The sequence below is a fragment of a genome, unplaced genomic scaffold (assembly GCF_019419815.1).
Source record: "Pyrus x bretschneideri cultivar Hongxiangsu unplaced genomic scaffold, Pyrus_bretschneideri_v1 Contig34, whole genome shotgun sequence".
Classification (NCBI taxonomy): Eukaryota; Viridiplantae; Streptophyta; class Magnoliopsida; order Rosales; family Rosaceae; genus Pyrus; species Pyrus x bretschneideri.
Window position 1 is genome coordinate 3,871,167 of NW_025999657.1, and position 20,067 is coordinate 3,891,233.

At 36.7% G+C, this 20,067-nt stretch overlaps 1 protein-coding gene across 2 annotated transcripts; it reads right to left on the minus strand.

Annotated features, from left to right (window-relative positions):
• Positions 1 to 810: 810 nt before the first annotated feature.
• Positions 811 to 2,051, minus strand: LOC103935016. 2 transcript variants are annotated; one of them, XM_048591473.1, is made up of 2 exons: positions 1,628 to 2,051; positions 811 to 1,334 (listed from the first exon to the last, which is right to left on the minus strand). In XM_048591473.1, exon 1 carries the CDS (start codon positions 1,836 to 1,838, stop codon positions 1,662 to 1,664), a length of 177 nt encoding a protein of 58 aa, XP_048447430.1. In that variant the 5' UTR covers positions 1,839 to 2,051; the 3' UTR covers positions 811 to 1,334; positions 1,628 to 1,661. The 2 variants fall into 2 exon arrangements, with proteins under 2 accessions (XP_048447430.1, XP_048447431.1); XM_048591474.1 differs by having other exon boundaries at positions 811 to 1,352.
• Between the last annotated feature and the right edge of the window lie 18,016 nt (positions 2,052 to 20,067).

Sequence of the window (20,067 nt, forward strand, 5' to 3'; positions counted from 1 at the left end):
CGCTGCTGCACATAAAAGATAACACATGTGTATACGAAAGGAAGAGCAACTTATACTATATCTACTAGAAAGCATTACAATTATGAATCAAGCAATTATAAGAAAAGATGGTTTGTAACTGGATTAAAGGCAATCGAGTTCAAATGTGGTTCCCGAATCATTTGCATAAGGATTCAGAATCAAGCTTGAATGCATATTCTTCCTTCATTTAATTACTCTAATTGTCAAACTCTACTTCTTGACATTTCAAGTGATATTCATTCTCCTTGATTCAGTTGTTTAATAAGAAAAGGTTAACAGCTGCATTATTTTCAATAAGAAATTCAACTCATAATGGACTACACAATCGGATATCGCATTGAATTGTAACAATCCATAACAACTAGACATCATATGAACACAGAAACATCTACTCATTCTCCTAACAAGGAGCAAGTTGCTTGGTGTAGAATAAATATATCATGAAACTGTTCGAGAAATCAACATTTTCCCAAGGATTCAAAGGAGTAGCAGATTTGAAAGTGAACAAGTTCCATGTCTAAGGCCAAATTGTTGGGTGCTACGTATGTGACACTAAAGTAGTTCATAAAAGTGGTAGCTTATGATTCACATGTTAGTATAATCTTTTCTGGTTTGGTTAAATATCTTCGTATGGAAAAATACCTACTAGAAGGCATTAGAATTCTGAATCAAGTGACGATAGAGGAGATTGAGTTCACATCAGAATCCCAAATCATTTGCACAACGATTCAGAATCAAGCTCAAATACATATTCTTCCTTCACTTGGCTCTAACACTTCACTCTTGACATTTCATGGGATGCTTATCCAATAAATATGTTTGGGGTTCTTTTTTCCATTAGAATTGCATCTTATTTACCCTTACAGATGAAAAACTAAATTGCACTAATTATGTATTCCGTTGGCAAGCGGCCCCTTAGCACAGTGGTGGAAAGGTGTTGAGCCCTTGCATTACGGCGTGAGTTCGAACCCCGTCGACTCCTAACCTAACATCTAATCTAACCAAATCTATCGTTTGACAAGAAAAAAAATAATTATGTATTCCGTTGGATTCTACAATGTATTATTACAACTCCCAATCCATAATCAACTGCACATGCAAACAGAAATATTTATCAGTTGCATTAACTAAAAAGCAAGTTCCTTGGTGTCGTCGACTACAATTAAAACTTTCCTAGCCAGATTTCAAGCTGTTCATCCCTTTTAACTGGAAGGAAAAATTGCTGGAAGCATTTAAAGCTTGGGAATATCTTAAGGATACATATTTCGCTTTGTTATTGGATTACCAAGCATATTCTCAGATGATGACTTCAGCTGCACAGAAGACATTACCTATAAAATTGACACAATAGTATCGATAACAATGCAAATCGAAAAAAAATTCAAACATGAAATCAACCTAATTCAGAGTAAATTCCAGACACAATGAATAGCCAACAAAGCAAACTTTAATAAATTTCCTTTCATTTCCTACACTTTCTCAGAAACCAAACAGCAAACTAAATCAATTCACAAGATAAATTGCATCCCAAGATTTCCACCAAAACCTAAATTAAACAAAATTCCCAAACAAAAATACCCGCTTCGCTCCACAATGAGAAGTGAACCTGACTCGATAACGGCGTCGTAGCAGGGCGAGATCTAGTGGTCGTCCTCCTCCTTCTTCTTGGGCTTGCGGTAGTTCTCTTCGATGTGTTTGGCGATCAGAAGGCCGGTGGTGGAGAGCTTCTGGATGTTCGGAACGTCGTAGTTTTGGGCAACGTAGACGCCGAACACTGTGCCCATTAGAAACGAGAAGCTGCTTCTGATTATCCCCATTGCTTTCCTAAAAGTGCTTTTGCGTTGGGCCTTGGAAAAACCGAAAAATTACCTCGAATTAGGGTTTGGGTTTTCGGGTTTGCGTTTGGGATTTTCGGATTTGAATCGCTGTATTGTGTGCGAATTGAATTGAATTGAATTGAATTTATACGGGTCAGATTCTTGCTCATCACTCTTTCTTGGGAAACGGGTCAAAGACTCACAGCTCCTCCTTTTCTTCCTCCTTAAGACAAAAATCATATTACTGCGCAAGACAACTCTTTTCTAATGGTTTATGTTGCTTTTATCTGCTCTCATAAATCGGATAATTAGAATTAAAATTTGGGTTGATTACATTTTGCATCCACATAAAATTGAACACAAATCTGCGAGTCTAAAATAAAATTTACCCTTAAAATTAACAATTTCAATCAAGGGTTTGATGAAAAGATTGGGTTCGGATTGAAGTTTACAATTATTAGAAAATAAGTTACCTGTTGTAGGTCTATTTGATTAAACAATTTTATGGTTTAGAGAGAGAGAGAGAGGTTTGGCGGCAATTAGAGAGAGGAGAGAGTGATTTAATTGTGAAGTGTGTTTGTATCACCTCATTGTGCCTTTATTTATAGTAGTAGGATGGGTAAAAACTTTTCCCTTTAGGATTACAACATTTAATAGGTAATCAACTCCTAATAGAAATATAAGATACATTATCATATTTATTAGGATTTACACAATCACATTCTTATTCTAAATATTATTGGAGCATTACCCTCAAAATTAACAATTTTAATCAAAAAAGGGTTTGACAAAGAGATTGAGCTCAGATTGAAGTTTACAATTATTAGAAAATTGACAGGAAAACCATAATAAAGAAGTCATTGATAAGTGCATTATTTTTTATTATTTCATATCATTTATCCCTATGTTTTGTTAACGAATTGGTCTTAAAAGAATCTTATTACTTTCATTTTCTTAGTTTCAGCTAATCTGCGCACACAGGACATTTTTGGTAATAATTCGACTTTCTAGAGGAGTTTTGAAGCAAGGCCATTTGGAGAAGGAAGCTAAGAGGCTGATGATCGTTGTATCTGAACTTCATAATTTTCCATAAAGCCGAACATTCCAGTTTTCAAAGTTAATTCCACAGAAGTAGTTTTCCCGTCATAACTGTGCAGCTGTGGGAGAATGACGAGTTGAAGGTTTTTCCGATTTTTCCTAGTGGCGTGCGATATATGCCTAGAACAATAAGAGATAAAGCTATGTTTCCTGTATTTTTACATAATTTTCCAGAAGAGAAATCGACCTTAAACTTGACGTGCAAATCAGATGACGTGTTTCCCAAGCCAAGAAGGATTCTTTCCTAGTTTCTCTCATTGATTATTTAGGAATTTGTTTTCTTTTAGGAAAGTTTCTACCAGACTTTTTAGGGTTTTAATAGAATAAATATAGTGCCTAGGCTATCTAAAAAAAGTGAGGACTTAATACACAAAAAGTCGTCCAAAGTGAAGGAGGGAAGCTTAGCGTGCTTTTACCATTCTTTTCCGGGTATCTTCTTCCATGACTTCTTTTGTGATTTTTATTATGACTAGGTGTAACTAAACTAATTTTCTAAGGTTATGATAAAACCATGACATGATTATTCCCGAAGTATCTTGTTGATTATTACATGCCATGTTTAATTCTTAATCTTTGTGTTTAATTTATTCTAGTTTCGAATGTTCTTGTGACTGGCCATCATTGTGAACTTGTTTCCAGATAATTAGATAAATCTAAGAGGATGACTAATCAATTAGATTTATTAGATCTAAGATCAAAAAGAGTAGACAAACTAGTGAGGATGACCAATATCAAACTAGTCCTACTTGGTTGACATGATTCTTCAATGCTTAATGGGATTTTATTTGTTTAACTGTATGCCTAACCAATAGGATATAGTTGTCACATATAGACACACGAGTTGATGCCTGACCACGGATTAATTCATATCTTAGAAAGAACAACCTTAAATATTGGCAAGGTAATTGGATAGTAATCGGCTTGAAGAAAAGGGAATAAGATTGTTATTGGTGGATTCATGACCTTAGACTTTCATTGATGCGAACTAATTAAGCACACAAATTAAAACCCTCTTTTGACAATTGTAGCAAAGATGCAAGTAGGGATCGTTCTAGACCGGGGATTAGGAGGGATTACTAAATCACTTGGAAACTGACTCAAAAACGTAAAACAAACGTTAAAAACACTAAATTAGACTCAAAGAATGCAAAACTAAACAATAAAACACTAAAACAAATCAAAAGACTCAAAGAATACAAAACACTTATAAACACAAACTAAGACACTTTCAACTAAATTAGACACTAAAGTAAAGGGGGATTGAGGTTTTGACGAAATTAAACTAAATGCAACGATTGTAATTTAAAGGCAGAATGTAAATATGAATGTGATGAAAATATGGATGAATGCTAGCTAGAAGGTTCTTCTCCACACATGTCACACTTGCATACAATTTGATTTTCAGTTGGTCTTTCGATGAATTATGAAACTCAACACCCCGGGTTAATTAGGTCCGCTTAAATTAACCGTCAAGTTTTCCTTAAGTTAATGAATTGGTTGGGTTAGCGCAACGCAATTCAAAACATTCTCCAAAAGTCCTTTACGTGAAAAGCACAATAAAGATACAATCAAAGATCATTAAGCATCATGAAAACTATAAGTGTCGACGAGGCATTCGTTACTATGATGAGCATGAAACTAGTGCCAAGAATTCATTTAACGCGATTGTTTATAAGCAACCTCCACTACTTGTGAATATAAGTTCATAACTATTAGGTGAAATTCACTTATATTCTAGCGTCATATTCATGCATGAAAATTAAGCGTGCACTCTCAATCAACATACATAAATAAGTTATCGATCAAGCAGTTAAACAAATTGAATTCACCATTCATGAAATTCCAACCAAAAGTAATCAATTCATATTGAAAGCATAAACATGGTTTCGAATCACCCCCTAGCTAATTAGGAATTTAGCCTCTCATGTTCACAACAAGAAAAATAAAATTGAATTTAAACATAAAGCACAAAGGATTGATTACACCTAGAACGCCCAACGAATCCACTTGAATTTCTGCGCGTCTAAGTCCCTCTTTCTTCTTCTCCTTGCTGCGGCAGTGAGGTTTAGGGAATTTCTGGATGTTATTTTGGGTTGGGGATGGATTTAGGGAAGTGTGGTGGTGCGGCAAGGTGGTGGAGTGATGGAGGAAGGTTTGTATGGTGGCTGGAAGGGTGGAGAAGGGTGCGGACAGGTTGGAAAGTTGCTGGAATGGCAGGGAGAAGTGCGGCTGTTGGGAGAATTTTTAATGGGAAAAGGCACGGCTGGAAGAATAATAAAAATAGGAAAATGGTGGCTGCCAATTGTGTAGAGAATGGGTGTGGCTTAGGGAAGAAAAATGGGAGAAAGTGGCTGGAGTTTGCGGCTGTGATTGAGAAAAGGTGAATGAGATTTGCGGCTAGGTTGAATGAAATAAAATGGGATGGTGGCTGATTAGAATAATGAATATGGTGGCTGCCACCATTAGGGTGAATAATAGAATCATTTTTTATGGTCAATGGCTGATGGGGGGGGCCACGGCAGAGAAGAAAAAATGGGAGATTGACTTATGGTGGCTGCGGCACAAGGGAAAATTAGGTCAATGTGGGGGTGACGGTTTTTGGGAAAATCCTAGGGTGAATGGCTGATTGAGAATTAAATGAATGGCTGCGGCAATTAAGATAATTGGAGAGAATGTGGCTGCGGAATCAATGTGAATTCGGGTGAATAATTAATGGGGGCCACGGCTTTTTTAAGGGAATTAGGTTTTTGTTTTCTGCATGGGAGTTCGGCTTTTGGGAGTGAATAATGGGATGGTGGCTGCAAGGTTTTGTGTGTGAAAAATAATAGAATGAATAGGAACCAAACTAGGGTGCGGCAAGGTTAAGTTTATATATGGTTTAGAAAAATTAAAACCCTAGCTTATTAAAACTAAATCAAAGGCTTGCAAACTTAGGAAATTAAATCAAAAATATAAAGGTGCGGCTAGGGTTTAGAAATTGGGCTAGGGCCTTGGTCTTGTGTACTAAAGTGTATACAAGGCCTACAAAGTGGCTAGAAAATACGGACGTTTAAGTTTAGGAAAGGTTACCGAAACGGGAAACTTAGGGTTAACTTTCCTATATCAAATAGGAAACCTTGTTTGAGTAGGATTCCTCGTTTTGGTAAGAATTCATCGTTGGAGTAGGAATTCGTCGTTTCTTCAAATCTTCAACTCATTCATTCCTCTTTCGCTCCAAAAGACTCCAATTTGCATCTTCTTGCACACTTTAGCCTTATAATCTGAAAATACACAAAAGTAGCCTTAAATACTAAAATAACTTAAGTAAACACAACATAAATGCACGAGAACAAGCTAATTAAGTCGCATGAATATGCTCCTATCAAATTCCCCCACACTTAACTTTTGCTAGTCCTCGAGCAAAACAAAACAACTAAACTAAACAAAACGAAACAAAACAAACAAAACATAACCTAAACCTTCCAACGTTTGCCTCAGGGATTTCCAATGAAACATGACATATCAAAGATCATTACTCACATAGCTTTTAGTCTTCCCTCCCCTCAAGCATATACTTAATCATAGTCACCATTCACTAGTTCGCATTTAATCAATTAAAACACATTTTGAATGTAGTCAAATGCCTTAGAGAATTCCCTCAATTCCTCACTAGTTATGCACTCAATTTTCACTCAGATTTTCTGACTACACACCCTACACTAGTTATATGTGAGAAGATAGATGTAAACATGAAAGACTAGTACTCACATATGTTATAACAAGGAACGCAATTTCTGGAGTAATTAAATGTGTTTAGATATGATCTCATGAATGGAATGCTACTACTTAGACGCGAGAACCAGTGACACCATATGCTCATACCAAATTCAAACTCCACAATTGAAATGCACAACACTCAAGATAGAAGTCAAGGGTTGTAACGGGGCTTGGGGTATTGGCTAACAAGGAAAGGTAGGGATAAACAAAAGTTCTTTAAGCAATAGCAAGCAAAGAAATGAAATTGAGACTTAGAATCCACTTAGAATGCAGAAATCAACTGTTAGACAAATAGGGGAGATTCAAACAACTCTTAGGGCCTAATTCATTGTTTTGGGCCCTTACTTCAACAAACAATACTTTTCAATTCTTTTTCACTTTTTTTTCTTTCTTTTTCTCTTTTTTTTTTTCTTTTTTTTCTAGCCGTGCCTATGGCACATAAACTCATATCAATAATCCTTCCCCCACACTTATTTTCTGCAACACATTAATCAAAAGGGAATTCATTCATGCTTACTATGCTTCAAAAACAAGGATACGGATGGTCCTATTCTAGGCTAGGTGAGGATAATGTGGGTTAACAAAGAACATGGGCTAACACGGCTCAATGGGGTTAAACTTAAACACAAAATGAGTGAAGGGCACATGGCTGTTTGGCTTTGATGGTGGTCACTACACAACTTCATCTTGAATATGTGTTATGCAACTCAATGACATGCTTTGAATGAAATGGGCATGAGTTCTAGCATTTGGAACTAAGTGATGAAACGCCTTCTAAGTAGTAACCAAGCAAAGAATAATGAGATCATGCAACGACTTTAGAAAACAATAATGCACAGATTTTAACTCTCCAAATAACGTTTAGGCTCAAGTCTCACATGGATGTAGCTTTTGTTTACGTTCCTTCCTTCAAGCATGCTACAAAAACTAATTTTTTCTTTGTGATTACATGTGAATTCGTAAACTATAACTACAACCAAGCATAAACCAAAGAGTATATCAAACATCCATCCATGTTTGTAACTTTCTTTAACCATCATGCAATTAAAAACCAAATCCTCATCATTGTATTGGAAGGTGACCTACGACACAAACAAACACACAAAAACAACTCTTTTTGGGTTTTTCAAAACAATTTTTCAAATTTTTATGGTATTTTCGGATTTTTAAGTCAACACACACTAAAACACTCTAAAATAGCTTAAAACACTTAAAAACAGTGGGAAACAAGTTTAGACATGTTAGGTGGTAATACCCTACGAAATTCATGCAAAAATATCTCAAAACAGAATGTTACCCCCCCACACTTAAACTAAACATTGTCCTCAATGTTTTAGACACAACTGAACACATTACACATAACATAAAGTAAGCAACAAAGGAAAGGGTTTAGGGACGCAAATCTGAGTGTGAAGCGATTCCCAAGTTCGTCCTTTGTTGATTGCATGGGTTGCCTCCCAAGTAACGCTTGCTTTAACGTCTTCCAGCCGGACGAAACCTTCTTTTAATCTTCACTCTGGCTCACGGCATGGAGGGGTATGTCCTCCGCGGTATACGTCTTGAAATTTCTCGTAGTATGGCTCACTGAATAGGCGGGGATAATGATCCTCCCTGATGGTGGTGTTTCGGTTCCGACAATCCATATAACTGCTCCCAGCACCTTTATATCGATTGGGCTCCTGCACCAACGAAGGTAACAACCTATTAGTTGAAGTAGGAATTGAGATTGGAATTGAAGACTTACAAACATAGTGTGGTGAGGGCTCAAAAATGGCAGCCCTTTCAACAATGTTACTATGGCTACTTTCGGCCATATTGGGTGGTTGTAGACCAATCACTCCAAGTTCTTCTCCAGCGGTGGTTCCCGATACATCCTTCTTGATAGGTATGGATCATTTCGGCCCCATGTCCTTACGCACATCTATGACAAAGCAAGAATGGCAATCGTTAGGATTCTTAATAGAGTCATAAACATTAAATTTAATTATATCACCACCAAACTCCATTGTTAGTGCTCCTTTGGCCACATCAATCTTGGTTTGGGCCGTTTTCATGAACGGACGGCCTAGCAAGAGTGGCAATGATGGACCATCGCTCGAATCCTCCATTTCTAGAACGTAAAAATCTGCAGGAAAGATGAGATGATTGACCTGCACTAAAACATCCTCAAGGACTCCCTTGGGATAAACATTAGATCTATCGGCCAATTGTATGATTACACCATCATTTTTCAATACTCCTAGGTTCATAGATGCATAAATTGAATATGGCATAACATTTATAGAAGCACCTAGGTCTAGCATGGCAGATTCAAATTTAGTGTTACCTATCACACAAGGAATTGTAAAACTACCCGGATCTTTGCATTTGGGGGGTAGTTTGCGTTGCAATATGGCGGAGACATTTTCACCTACCTTTACCACCTCCTTGGTCGACATCCTCTTCCTAGTGGTGCAAAGCTCCTTTAAGAACTTGGCGTACCTCGGGACTTGCTTAATGGCATCAAGTAAAGGAATGTTTACTTGGACTTTCCGAAACGTCTCCAGAATGTCTTTTTCCTGCTCCTCCTTCTTTGTTTGCATAAACCTGCTAGGAAAAGGAACATCGGGTGGAACAAAGTTATAATTAATCAATTTTGAACCCAACTTACCTTTGGTGGCCGAATGGGATGAGTTGGGTGCATTAATGTCCCTAGGTAGTTGCGGCAAGGGTGTTTGTACCCTTGCCGTGGGCTTGCTTGCCTCCTCCTCTTCATGTTGCAGCTTTTCATCCTCTTCTTCGCTTGATTTTGGTGGTTGTGGGGTGGTTCCAACTTCCTTGCCACTTCTCAAGGTAATTGCGTTGGCGGTTTCAAAGCCTCCCTTCGGGTTTGGAATGGTTGAGCTCGGGAGCTTGCCTTGGTCTCGGAATTGCCCTACAAACTCCGCAATCTGCCCAATTTGCTTCTCCAATTGATCCACCCTCTTATCTTGGTTTTGCATGGCTTTGGCTTGGTTTTCTTGCCCCAGAGACAAATTAGTTAGTAACTTAAGAAGTGTATCATTATCTAAGGTGTTACCTGAACTTGTTTGGGCAGATTGTGGAGGTGCTTGTGTGGGTGCGAATGGCTTGGTGAAGAAGCCCGGAGGTTGTTGCCTAAAGCCTCCTTGTTGTGGTGGTTGTTGGGGCTCCCTCCATTTGAAGTTCGGGTGGTCTCTCCAACCTGGATTATAAGTGTTCGAGTACGGATCGTTCCTTGGTTGGTTTTGGCCCTGAAATCCAATTGCATTGGCGCTTTCCCATCCACCATTTCCTATGAGTTGTGGGCATTTCTTAGAAGCATGTCCTTGGATCGAACACACCCCGCATACAATCGGTCCTTGCACCCTCATTCCTTCAGCCATCTGAGACACAATGGAAGTAAGATTAGCTAACTGTGAATGAATATCGGGTGTGGAACTTACCTCATGCACTTGCTGCCGTGGGGGTCCTCTTTGGCCTACTCCTTCGTATTGTTGAGCGTTCAACGCTCGGTTAGCGATCAAGACCTTGGCATCCATGGGCGTCTTGTCCACCAATGCTCCACCCGCCGAGGCATCGAGCATTTGACGTTCGATTGGTAGGAGCCCCTCATAGAAGTATTGCAGAAGTAACTCCTCCTTCATCTGATGCTGTGGACAAGAAGCAACAAGAGATTTAAAACGTTCATAATACGTAGGAAAAGACTCACCATCTTCTTGCTGAATGCCACTTATCCTTTTACGCAAAAGGATGATTCGAGAAGTTGGGAAAAACTTCTCCAGAAATGCCCTCTTCATGCTCTCCCATGATGTGACGGTTCCGGGAGCTAAATCATACAACCAATCCTTGGCTTTGTCCATTAAAGAGAATGGAAAAGCCTTCATCTTCAAAATGCTTCCGTCGACGTTGACGGGAGTCATGCTTGAACACACCACCTCGAATTCCTTCAGGTGCTTGTTCAGATCCTCCATGGCCAACCCATGGTATTTCGGAATATGGTGGAGCAAGCTTGACTTCAACTCGAACTCCTCTATCTTCCCTTCGGCAGGTGGGGGATATTGGATACACAAAGGTGCTGCATTACCCAATCCCGAAGCCGCAAGCTGCTTGAGTGTCCGGGTGTCCACGGCCATGACTTGTGGTTCCTCAAAAATCCCTGCCGTGGGTTCCTCCTCCTCCTCTAGGACTTGTCCCTCGAGGTCAGATTCCGGGCTTGGTGGATTTGGTTCGTGTTGCTTTCTCGTCCGTCTCAAAGTCCTCTCAAAATCGCTGTCAAAGTCCGAAATATGCTCACGAATCGGTTGAGAACTCCGAGTCATACACTAGTACCTAAAACAAGGAAAACAAAACAAGGTCAGAATCTTTAACAAAAACTAAATTAAACAAAAAAATAACAATCCAAGGGATTAGCAAAGTTGCTAATCCCCAGCAACGGCGCCAAAAATTTGATGCGAACTAATTAAGCACACAAATTAAAACCCTCTTTTGACAATTGTAGCAAAGATGCAAGTAGGGATCGTTCTAGACCGGGGATTAGGAAGGATTACTAAATCACTTGGAAACTGACTCAAAAACGTAAAACAAACGTTAAAAACACTAAACTAGACTCAAAGAATGCAAAACTAAACAATAAAACACTAAAACAAATCAAAAGACTCAAAGAATACAAAACACTTATAAACACAAACTAAGACACTTTCAACTAAATTAGACACTAAAGTAAAGGGGGATTGAGGTTTTGACGAAATTAAACTAAATGCAACGATTGTAATTTAAAGGCAGAATGTAAATATGAATGTGATGAAAATATGGATGAATGCTAGCTAGAAGGTTCTTCTCCACACATGTCACACTTGCATACAATTTGATTTTCAGTTGGTCTTTCGATGAATTATGAAACTCAACACCCCGGGTTAATTAGGTCCGCTTAAATTAACCGTCAAGTTTTCCTTAAGTTAATGAATTGGTTGGGTTAGCGCAACGCAATTCAAAACATTCTCCAAAAGTCCTTTACGTGAAAAGCACAATAAAGATACAATCAAAGATCTTTAAGCATCATGAAAACTATAAGTGTCGACGAGGCATTCGTTACTATGATGAGCATGAAACTAGTGCCAAGAATTCATTTAACGCGATTGTTTATAAGCAACCTCCACTACTTGTGAATATAAGTTCATAACTATTAGGTGAAATTCACTTATATTCTAGCGTCATATTCATGCATGAAAATTAAGCGTGCACTCTCAATCAACATACATAAATAAGTTATCGATCAAGCAGTTAAACAAATTGAATTCACCATTCATGAAATTCCAACCAAAAGTAATCAATTCATATTGAAAGCATAAACATGGTTTCGAATCACCCCCTAGCTAATTAGGAATTTAGCCTCTCATGTTCACAACAAGAAAAATAAAATTGAATTTAAACATAAAGCACAAAGGATTGATTACACCTAGAACGCCCAACAAATCCACTTGAATTTCTGCGCGTCTAAGTCCCTCTTTCTTCTTCTCCTTGCTGCGGCAGTAAGGTTTAGGGAATTGCTGGATGTTATTTTGGGTTGGGGATGGATTTAGGGAAGTGTGGTGGTGCGGCAAGGTGGTGGAGTGATGGAGGAAGGTTTGTATGGTGGCTGGAAGGGTGGAGAAGGGTGCGGACAGGTTGGAAAGTTGCTGGAATGGCAGGGAGAAGTGCGGCTGTTGGGAGAATTTTTAATGGGAAAAGGCACGGCTGGAAGAATAATAAAAATAGGAAAATGGTGGCTGCCAATTGTGTAGAGAATGGGTGCGCTTAGGGAAGAAAAATGGGAGAAAGTGGCTGGAGTTTGCGGCTGTGATTGAGAAAAGGTGAATGAGATTTGCGGCTAGGTTGAATGAAATAAAATGGGATGGTGGTTGATTAGAATAATGAATATGGTGGCTGCCACCATTAGGGTGAATAATAGAATCATTTTTTATGGTCAATGGCTGATGGGGGGGCGCCACGGCAGAGAAGAAAAAATGGGAGATTGACTTATGGTGGCTGCGGCACAAGGGAAAATTAGGTCAATGTGGGGGTGACGGTTTTTGGGAAAATCCTAGGGTGAATGGCTGATTGAGAATTAAATGAATGGCTGCGGCAATTAAGATAATTGGAGAGAATGTGGCTGCGGAATCAATGTGAATTCGGGTGAATAATTAATGGGGGCCACGGCTTTTTTAAGGGAATTAGGTTTTTGTTTTCTGCATGGGAGTTCGGCTTTTGGGAGTGAATAATGGGATGGTGGCTGCAAGGTTTTGTGTGTGAAAAATAATAGAATGAATAGGAACCAAACTAGGGTGCGGCAAGGTTAAGTTTATATATGGTTTAGAAAAATTAAAACCCTAGCTTATTAAAACTAAATCAAAGGCTTGCAAACTTAGGAAATTAAATCAAAAATATAAAGGTGCGGCTAGGGTTTAGAAATTGGGCTAGGGCCTTGGTCTTGTGTACTAAAGTGTATACAAGGCCTACAAAGTGGCTAGAAAATACGGACGTTTAAGTTTAGGAAAGGTTACCGAAACGGGAAACTTAGGGTTAACTTTCCTATATCAAATAGGAAACCTTGTTTGAGTAGGATTCCTCATTTTGGTAAGAATTCATCGTTGGAGTAGGAATTCGTCGTTTCTTCAAATCTTCAACTCATTCATTCCTTTTTCGCTCCAAAAGACTCCAATTTGCATCTTCTTGCACACTTTAGCCTTATAATCTGAAAATACACAAAAGTAGCCTTAAACACTAAAATAACTTAAGTAAACACAACATAAATGCACGAGAACAAGCTAATTAAGTCGCATGAATATGCTCCTATCATTCATCATATTAAGTTGTTTAAACCTTCATTCCTTGTGTGTTTTCGTTAATCATACTCCTCGTTTGATTATAAGTTGGAGTTTTAATTATTTTTTGTAATCAATTAATCAGTCATTTGTTTCCTAATTAAGTTAGGTTTTGCGTAATCATCTGGTTGAATTGGTATTAAAAGCAATTACTGTGGGATCGACCTCGTATTTGCATATATTGCTACAATTGATTCATGAGCTTGTGAGTTAAATTTGGTTTAAATTAATCTATTATTTATGTTAGTTTAAATACACATCAGTCACCACATGGAATTATGTTACACTTTTTTTCTAACTCGTATTATACTAGTTGTTGTGTTACATGTTATGCTCACAAGATACATAGTTAGCAAATATAAGGGCATGTTTACGTATCTGTAATCGTAATCAATTTACGGAATTGGATTCCAACAACAGGATAATCATTTGTTTACATAATCTTGGAGAATCAAAGTACATGTGGGGTCCACAAGCATTAAGGAATCCAACTCCTCATTTTGGAGGAATTGGACTCCTTACACAAAGGACGTAATTGAATTCCTGGACTGGTGGGGAATCTGGAATCGACTTCTTTTACCAATTATGCCCTCACTTGGTTTTGATTATTCCAATACTGCCTTTCATCTCCTTCACCAACCATTTCTCTGTTTGCCATAAGATTAAGAGAATCTTGAAAATCAGAGCACTAACCACTCCTGACCATTCTCCCTCTCCATCTCCCTTCTCCATCACCATTGCACCACCAATACCATGCCTAGGCCACAAAAATTTTGTAACCCAAATTCGTCAAATTGCCTTACCCCCGCCACCTGATATGACCGTCGAATCACTTCACCCAAAACCCACCAATTGATTCCATAACACCAAAACCTAACAAAGAAATAGGCATGAGCAAACGAATTTCTTTGAATTTGTGGGTTCTTTCTTCATTGGGGTAGGAAGGTCTTGACAACTTTGAAGGTTTCTGGGTTCTTTTGCAGAGTAGGAAGATGAATTTGGCTAGGTTTTTGGCTTTTAATTAGAGTATAGTCTAATTATACACAATAAATCAATAATGGACATTTTAACTCTGCTTTATTAAATAAATAAAAATATTTAATTAAAATGCTTTTAAACACAAATATAGAATTAAAAAGGGCAATTTAGTAATCTACTTATTTCTATTCAGATTCAACTAGACCTGGCATTCGTGTCGTATTTCTCGTGTTTGTGTTGTTTTTGTGTCATACCCGATAGCTTAATGGGTTGTATCGTGTAGCACTTGTTAAAATAAATGGTAATATGACCCGACTCCAAATCGACTCGTTAATATTATCAGGTAAAATGACCCAACCCGTTTCCTGTTAAGAAAAATATATTTTAAATCAATAAATAACGAAAATGAAAAACATAATTAAAAAATTGTAAAACATAATACTAAATTAGTATATACAAACCATATTTTCACATAAATATTATTTCAAAACATTAAAAAATAAAAAATAAATAAAAAATAAAAAACCATATGTCTTTCAAATTTACAGACCCCAAAGTAAGAGCCTAATGAAAAAAAATTAGTGCATAATACAAAATACAAATGTTTAAAGATATGCAAAAGGAAGAGAGTTGTGTTTCAAGGTTTAGGAACCTTGCATGCTTTTAGCAATAAAACCTTTCAATTTTCATCAATCACCAAGAGAAATGGTATTGGAATTTTGGCTTGATATATTGTCTTCAATGGTGATATTAACGATGTTGTCACTAAGGTTTTACATAATCCATAAACTATATATCTAAAATTAACCTTTGATTGTCATTTATATTTACGCTCCATTTTCCTCACCATTTTTTTTTTTTTTGGGATTTTCTTTTCTCAAAACATGATCTCTTAGAGGATTCAGGAAGATTAACAGTTTGGATCATTGATATTACGTTCAGAGTTTTACCATTAGTGAAAATATAGCTCGAAGTTTATAAAGTCTCTAGAAACTATATAATATCAACTCATATTTTAGTTAACCGTAAATATCGGAATGTCATATCAACGATCTGAACCGTTCATTTTTCTACATCCACTAGAAGATATCTTTTCAAAAAATAAAATCTAAAATATAAAATTCATTGAGTAGAATAAAGTGTAAACGATAATAGATGGTTAAATTGGCTTTTTAGCCAAAATGATCCCTGAGATTTGCATAACACATCACTTTGGTCCTTGAGATTTCAAATCAATAGAAGTGGTCCCTAAGATTGTCCACCATCCATCATTTTGGTCCTTCCGTTAAAAACTATGTTAAGTGTCCCTGAGCTCTTGGCCGGAAGTTTAGGCAATTTTCAAAGCTTTGTAACTCAATCGTTTCTTAACCAAATTCGACCCATAATATATCAAAATGAAGATAGGAAAGTGTAGAATAACATTATGCCATTTAGAAGCCCAATGGTTGCCGGAGATGGTCAGAAAATAGCCTCAAAGTTGACTGGTCTGAGGGAAAATTGGAAAACTCGCCGGAAACTGGGTAAACTTTAAACGTTCACAACTTCTTCAATACTCAATGAAATCAAGTGATTAAAAAACAAAAATCATATTTCTCGACGAGAGGAAGAGAATGATACCTTTTTCAATAGCTAACTCGCCATGGTTTGGTCGAAAAGCGGCTCGAAAGTGGCTGTCTTGGTCTCGAGTTAGCTACTTTGAAGCCATTTTTCGGGCAAACCACGATGATTTAGCCATCAAACTCTTTGTCTCGTCGAGAAGTATGATTTTCATTTTTGAATCACTTGATTTCGTTGAGTATTGATGAAGTTATGAACGTTTAAATTTTACCCAGTTTCTGACAAGTTTTCTAGTTTTCCCTCGGACCAGTCAACTTTGAGGCTATTTTCCGACCATCTCCGGCAACCATTGGGCTTCCAAATAAGTATAATCTTATTCTACACTTTCCTATCTTCATTTTGATATATTATGGGTCGAATTTGATTAAGAAACGATTGAGTTACGAAGCTTTGAAAATTGCCCAAAATTCCGGCCAAGAGCTCCGGACACTTAACGGAGTTTTTAACAAAATGACCAAAATGATGGATGGTGGGTAATCTTAGAGACCACTTTTATTGATTTGAAATCTCAAGGACCAAAATGATGTGTTATGCAAATCTCAAGGACCATTTTAGCTAAAAAAACCTGGTTAAATTTAAATCTAAGGTTTATGGATTACGATATCAGATCATCTGTAAATTAATTATTATAATTTTTTTAATGTGTTTCGTATTTTTAAATTAATTGATATTTTTATTTTTAATGTGTTTTATAATTTTTTTAATTTCACTCTTTGCCTATAGTATACTATAGAAATAAATAAATAAATAAAACTCAAATTTTTAAAATTTATATAGAATAATAATACAATAATAATTAATAAACAATATATACATATCCACTATATCTATTGTATTTTATGGTAAATTTTTTTAGTAGTTTAAAATTTTAAAATCATCAAAATAACTTTTTTCTTATCGTGTCGAAACAGGTTACCCGCGTGTCACTCTTATGTAAACCTGTTGAGGACCTGTTATTAATGGGTTCTTATTGTGTGACTCAATAATGACTCAATTAGTTATCGTGTTGACCGGAACCTGTTATTTTTGTGTCGTTTACGTGTCATGTAAGAAATTGCCAGGTCTAGATTCAGCTGAATTAGTAAACAATTTAGTTTCATTACTATTCTGATTCTTGAACATTTAAGTAAACAGCTTCAATAGGAATCCGATTCTGACTCCTCTTCATTCCAATTCCTCCTCAGTTCAATTCCTTATCAATCGAATTCCTCATATTTTGGTTACGGTTACGTAAATGAGCCATAAGTATAGATTAAATATTAATTTCGACACACATCTGTTCATTACAAAAAAAAAAAAAAAAAAAAAAAAAAAAAAAAAAAAAACACCTTGGCAGATGAAAAAGTTTGTCGGGTCAAAGTGGTTTTCGTCACCATAAAGTTTAGTCAACGGAAGTTTGTCGAAAAGATTGGTCATTGTAAACCAATCTCTCGAATTCTTAACCGACAAAAATAGCGATTCATTAGGCAAAACAAAGTTTGGCTGGTGAATAGTGTCGTCGGGTAAACATGCGTTGACCATCTTTACCCAACAAAATGATTTTGCCTGACTACAAGGTCTTGTCGCCGCACACAAAATTAAATACTATTAAAAGCTTGACCCGACAAAAATATCGTCCGGTAATTGTTTAAAACCAAAATAAACAAAAAATAATATAAAGTTTGCTCAATGAATATATTCATCGGGCTAAAAAAATTTTGTTTTAAAAAAATACATTTTAAAAACAATATTTATAATAACTAATTTAATTAATATTAATTAAAAAACTATAATTAATGATACATGGAGAAGTTGGCTACGTACTCATCCTTCATCTGTGTGGGGTCGTTGGCCGCTTGGATGGCGTTGGGGCCAACAACTACCTATTGCCCGAAGCGAAGGTAGAGTGTGGCCACTATTGATCAGGCAGGATGAAATCTATGAAAAAAATCATGATTTCATAAATTCTTACAATTTCACATATTTCTAGAATTTTACCAAATTTGCATATCAACAATCAACAGAGTAATGCTAGGCAAACCAAATTTGTAGACTAAATTTGCAAACTAAATTATTTGTCACCAATAAGAAATAAGCACGTTAATCAACACTTAAATAATAATCCAATTATCAACTTCCAAATCATTTAGTTCACAAAATTTAGTCTCTCTAGTATTACCCCAATCAACAACTAGAACTCAACAAATCAACAATCAAGTTATCTCTCTCTTCAGCCTTGCAACCGACATTTCAATCTCGCCATCCTTGATTAAAGAAAACCCAATTCTAAATGTTTTGCTTCATGCATAAATGATTTGATAAACAGCAAGAGGTCCACAAACTCAACACCTTTAACTCTAAAAGGATCCCTCACATTCACAAACTATACCCGATGCAAACAAACAACCATTAAACTCATCAAGCATATGTGTGACCCTAACATACCAAAACTAATGAAATACTAGTCTTTAACTAGATCTCATGTAAACAAATCTTTTTCAACAAACAAAATGAACAACGCATATTAAATGTCCTAAAACTGGACCCAAAGCTTTTGACCAAGTAATCCCACACAAGCCATTGTTCAATTTGAAAACGGATAAATCCTTGATGCAACAGTCTTACCTCTTACAACGTAACTACAACTAGCAATGTTAAAAATCAATAAATTATTTGGCGTGGTCGTTGGAAAAGTATAATAAGTACATATACACATAAATCTGTGGCCAAATCCTAGCAATGTGATTAACATCCTACAACTAGCAATGTTAAAAATCAATAAATTATTTGGCGTGGTCGTTGGAAAAGTATCATAAGTACATATACACATAAATCTGTGGCCAAATCCTAGCAATGTGATTAAGATCCCTATTGTCAATGGAATAATTTGTAGACATGTAAATTTCGTTGCATACAAAATGATGCATCACAAAGCTCCACGTGGCATATGACTCATCACAAATGGGCAAGTCATAAATAACATGTGACATAAATCAAGCAAGAGAAGTATAAAACATTCCCTAAATTCAGCTAAAAGAAGAAACATCCTTTAAATTTGGCAAAGGAGGTCCAAAATCTTTCAAAATCGGGAAAAAAAAGTTAAAGAATCTTCATAAAACAAGTAAGAATTGAAGATTGCTCACAAAATAGGCAATAAGGTTCTTAAATTCGGCTAAAGTAAGGAATGTAGCTGAAATTAATACACAAAACATGCCTAAATTCTCTCATGGATAAATTAGGACACAAATCAAAGCCAAATCCTCCCAAAGGCAAGCCTTGAGAGGCCTATAAATACAAGGTCCTACCATAAGCATTGGGTCAAAAAATCTCTACACAGAAGAACCTCTACCAAACCTTTGAAGACTAACATGCTGCCAAAGCTCTCTTTGAAGAACATTCAACCAAAGCCAAAGTTTTCTCTCAACCAAAGTCGAAGCACTTCCTTGAAGAATCAACAAACGCTTATGCCGATTCCTTCAAGACTTTGTGGCAAGCTTATAAACTTGTAGCAATGTTCATTTCAAGATCAAGTCACCAAGACCCTTGAAGCAACGAAATCCCGCATCAAACGCTACCTTTGCCGCACCCTTGAGGTGAAGATCATCCATGCGTTGTTTTCAACCTCAAAACTTGAAGCAATCATTCAACTATTCGTCCGAGATCAAGTCATTGTGACCCTTGGATCAACATTCACGTATCTACTTCAAATTTGAAGACTGAATCAAAGTTGTAAATAGAGATTGTAACCTACAAATTCAAATCAATACAAATCTATTTTGTACACGTGTTCTCGTTTCATTCAATATAGAATTTTCGTGTTTACAAATTTGGCATGCCCGATGGGACATATCTGCCTTAAAAAACAACACAAATGGCCCCAAGAAAGGATTAAGATGTTCCTGCTACCAATGCAAAGAACAAGGGCATCCTTGCAGCAAGTG

Bases quoted from the DNA above. Each gene is read 5' to 3' on its own strand.
- LOC103935016 (XM_048591473.1), bottom strand. From the start codon at position 1,838: ATGGGGATAATCAGAAGCAGCTTCTCGTTTCTAATGGGCACAGTGTTC.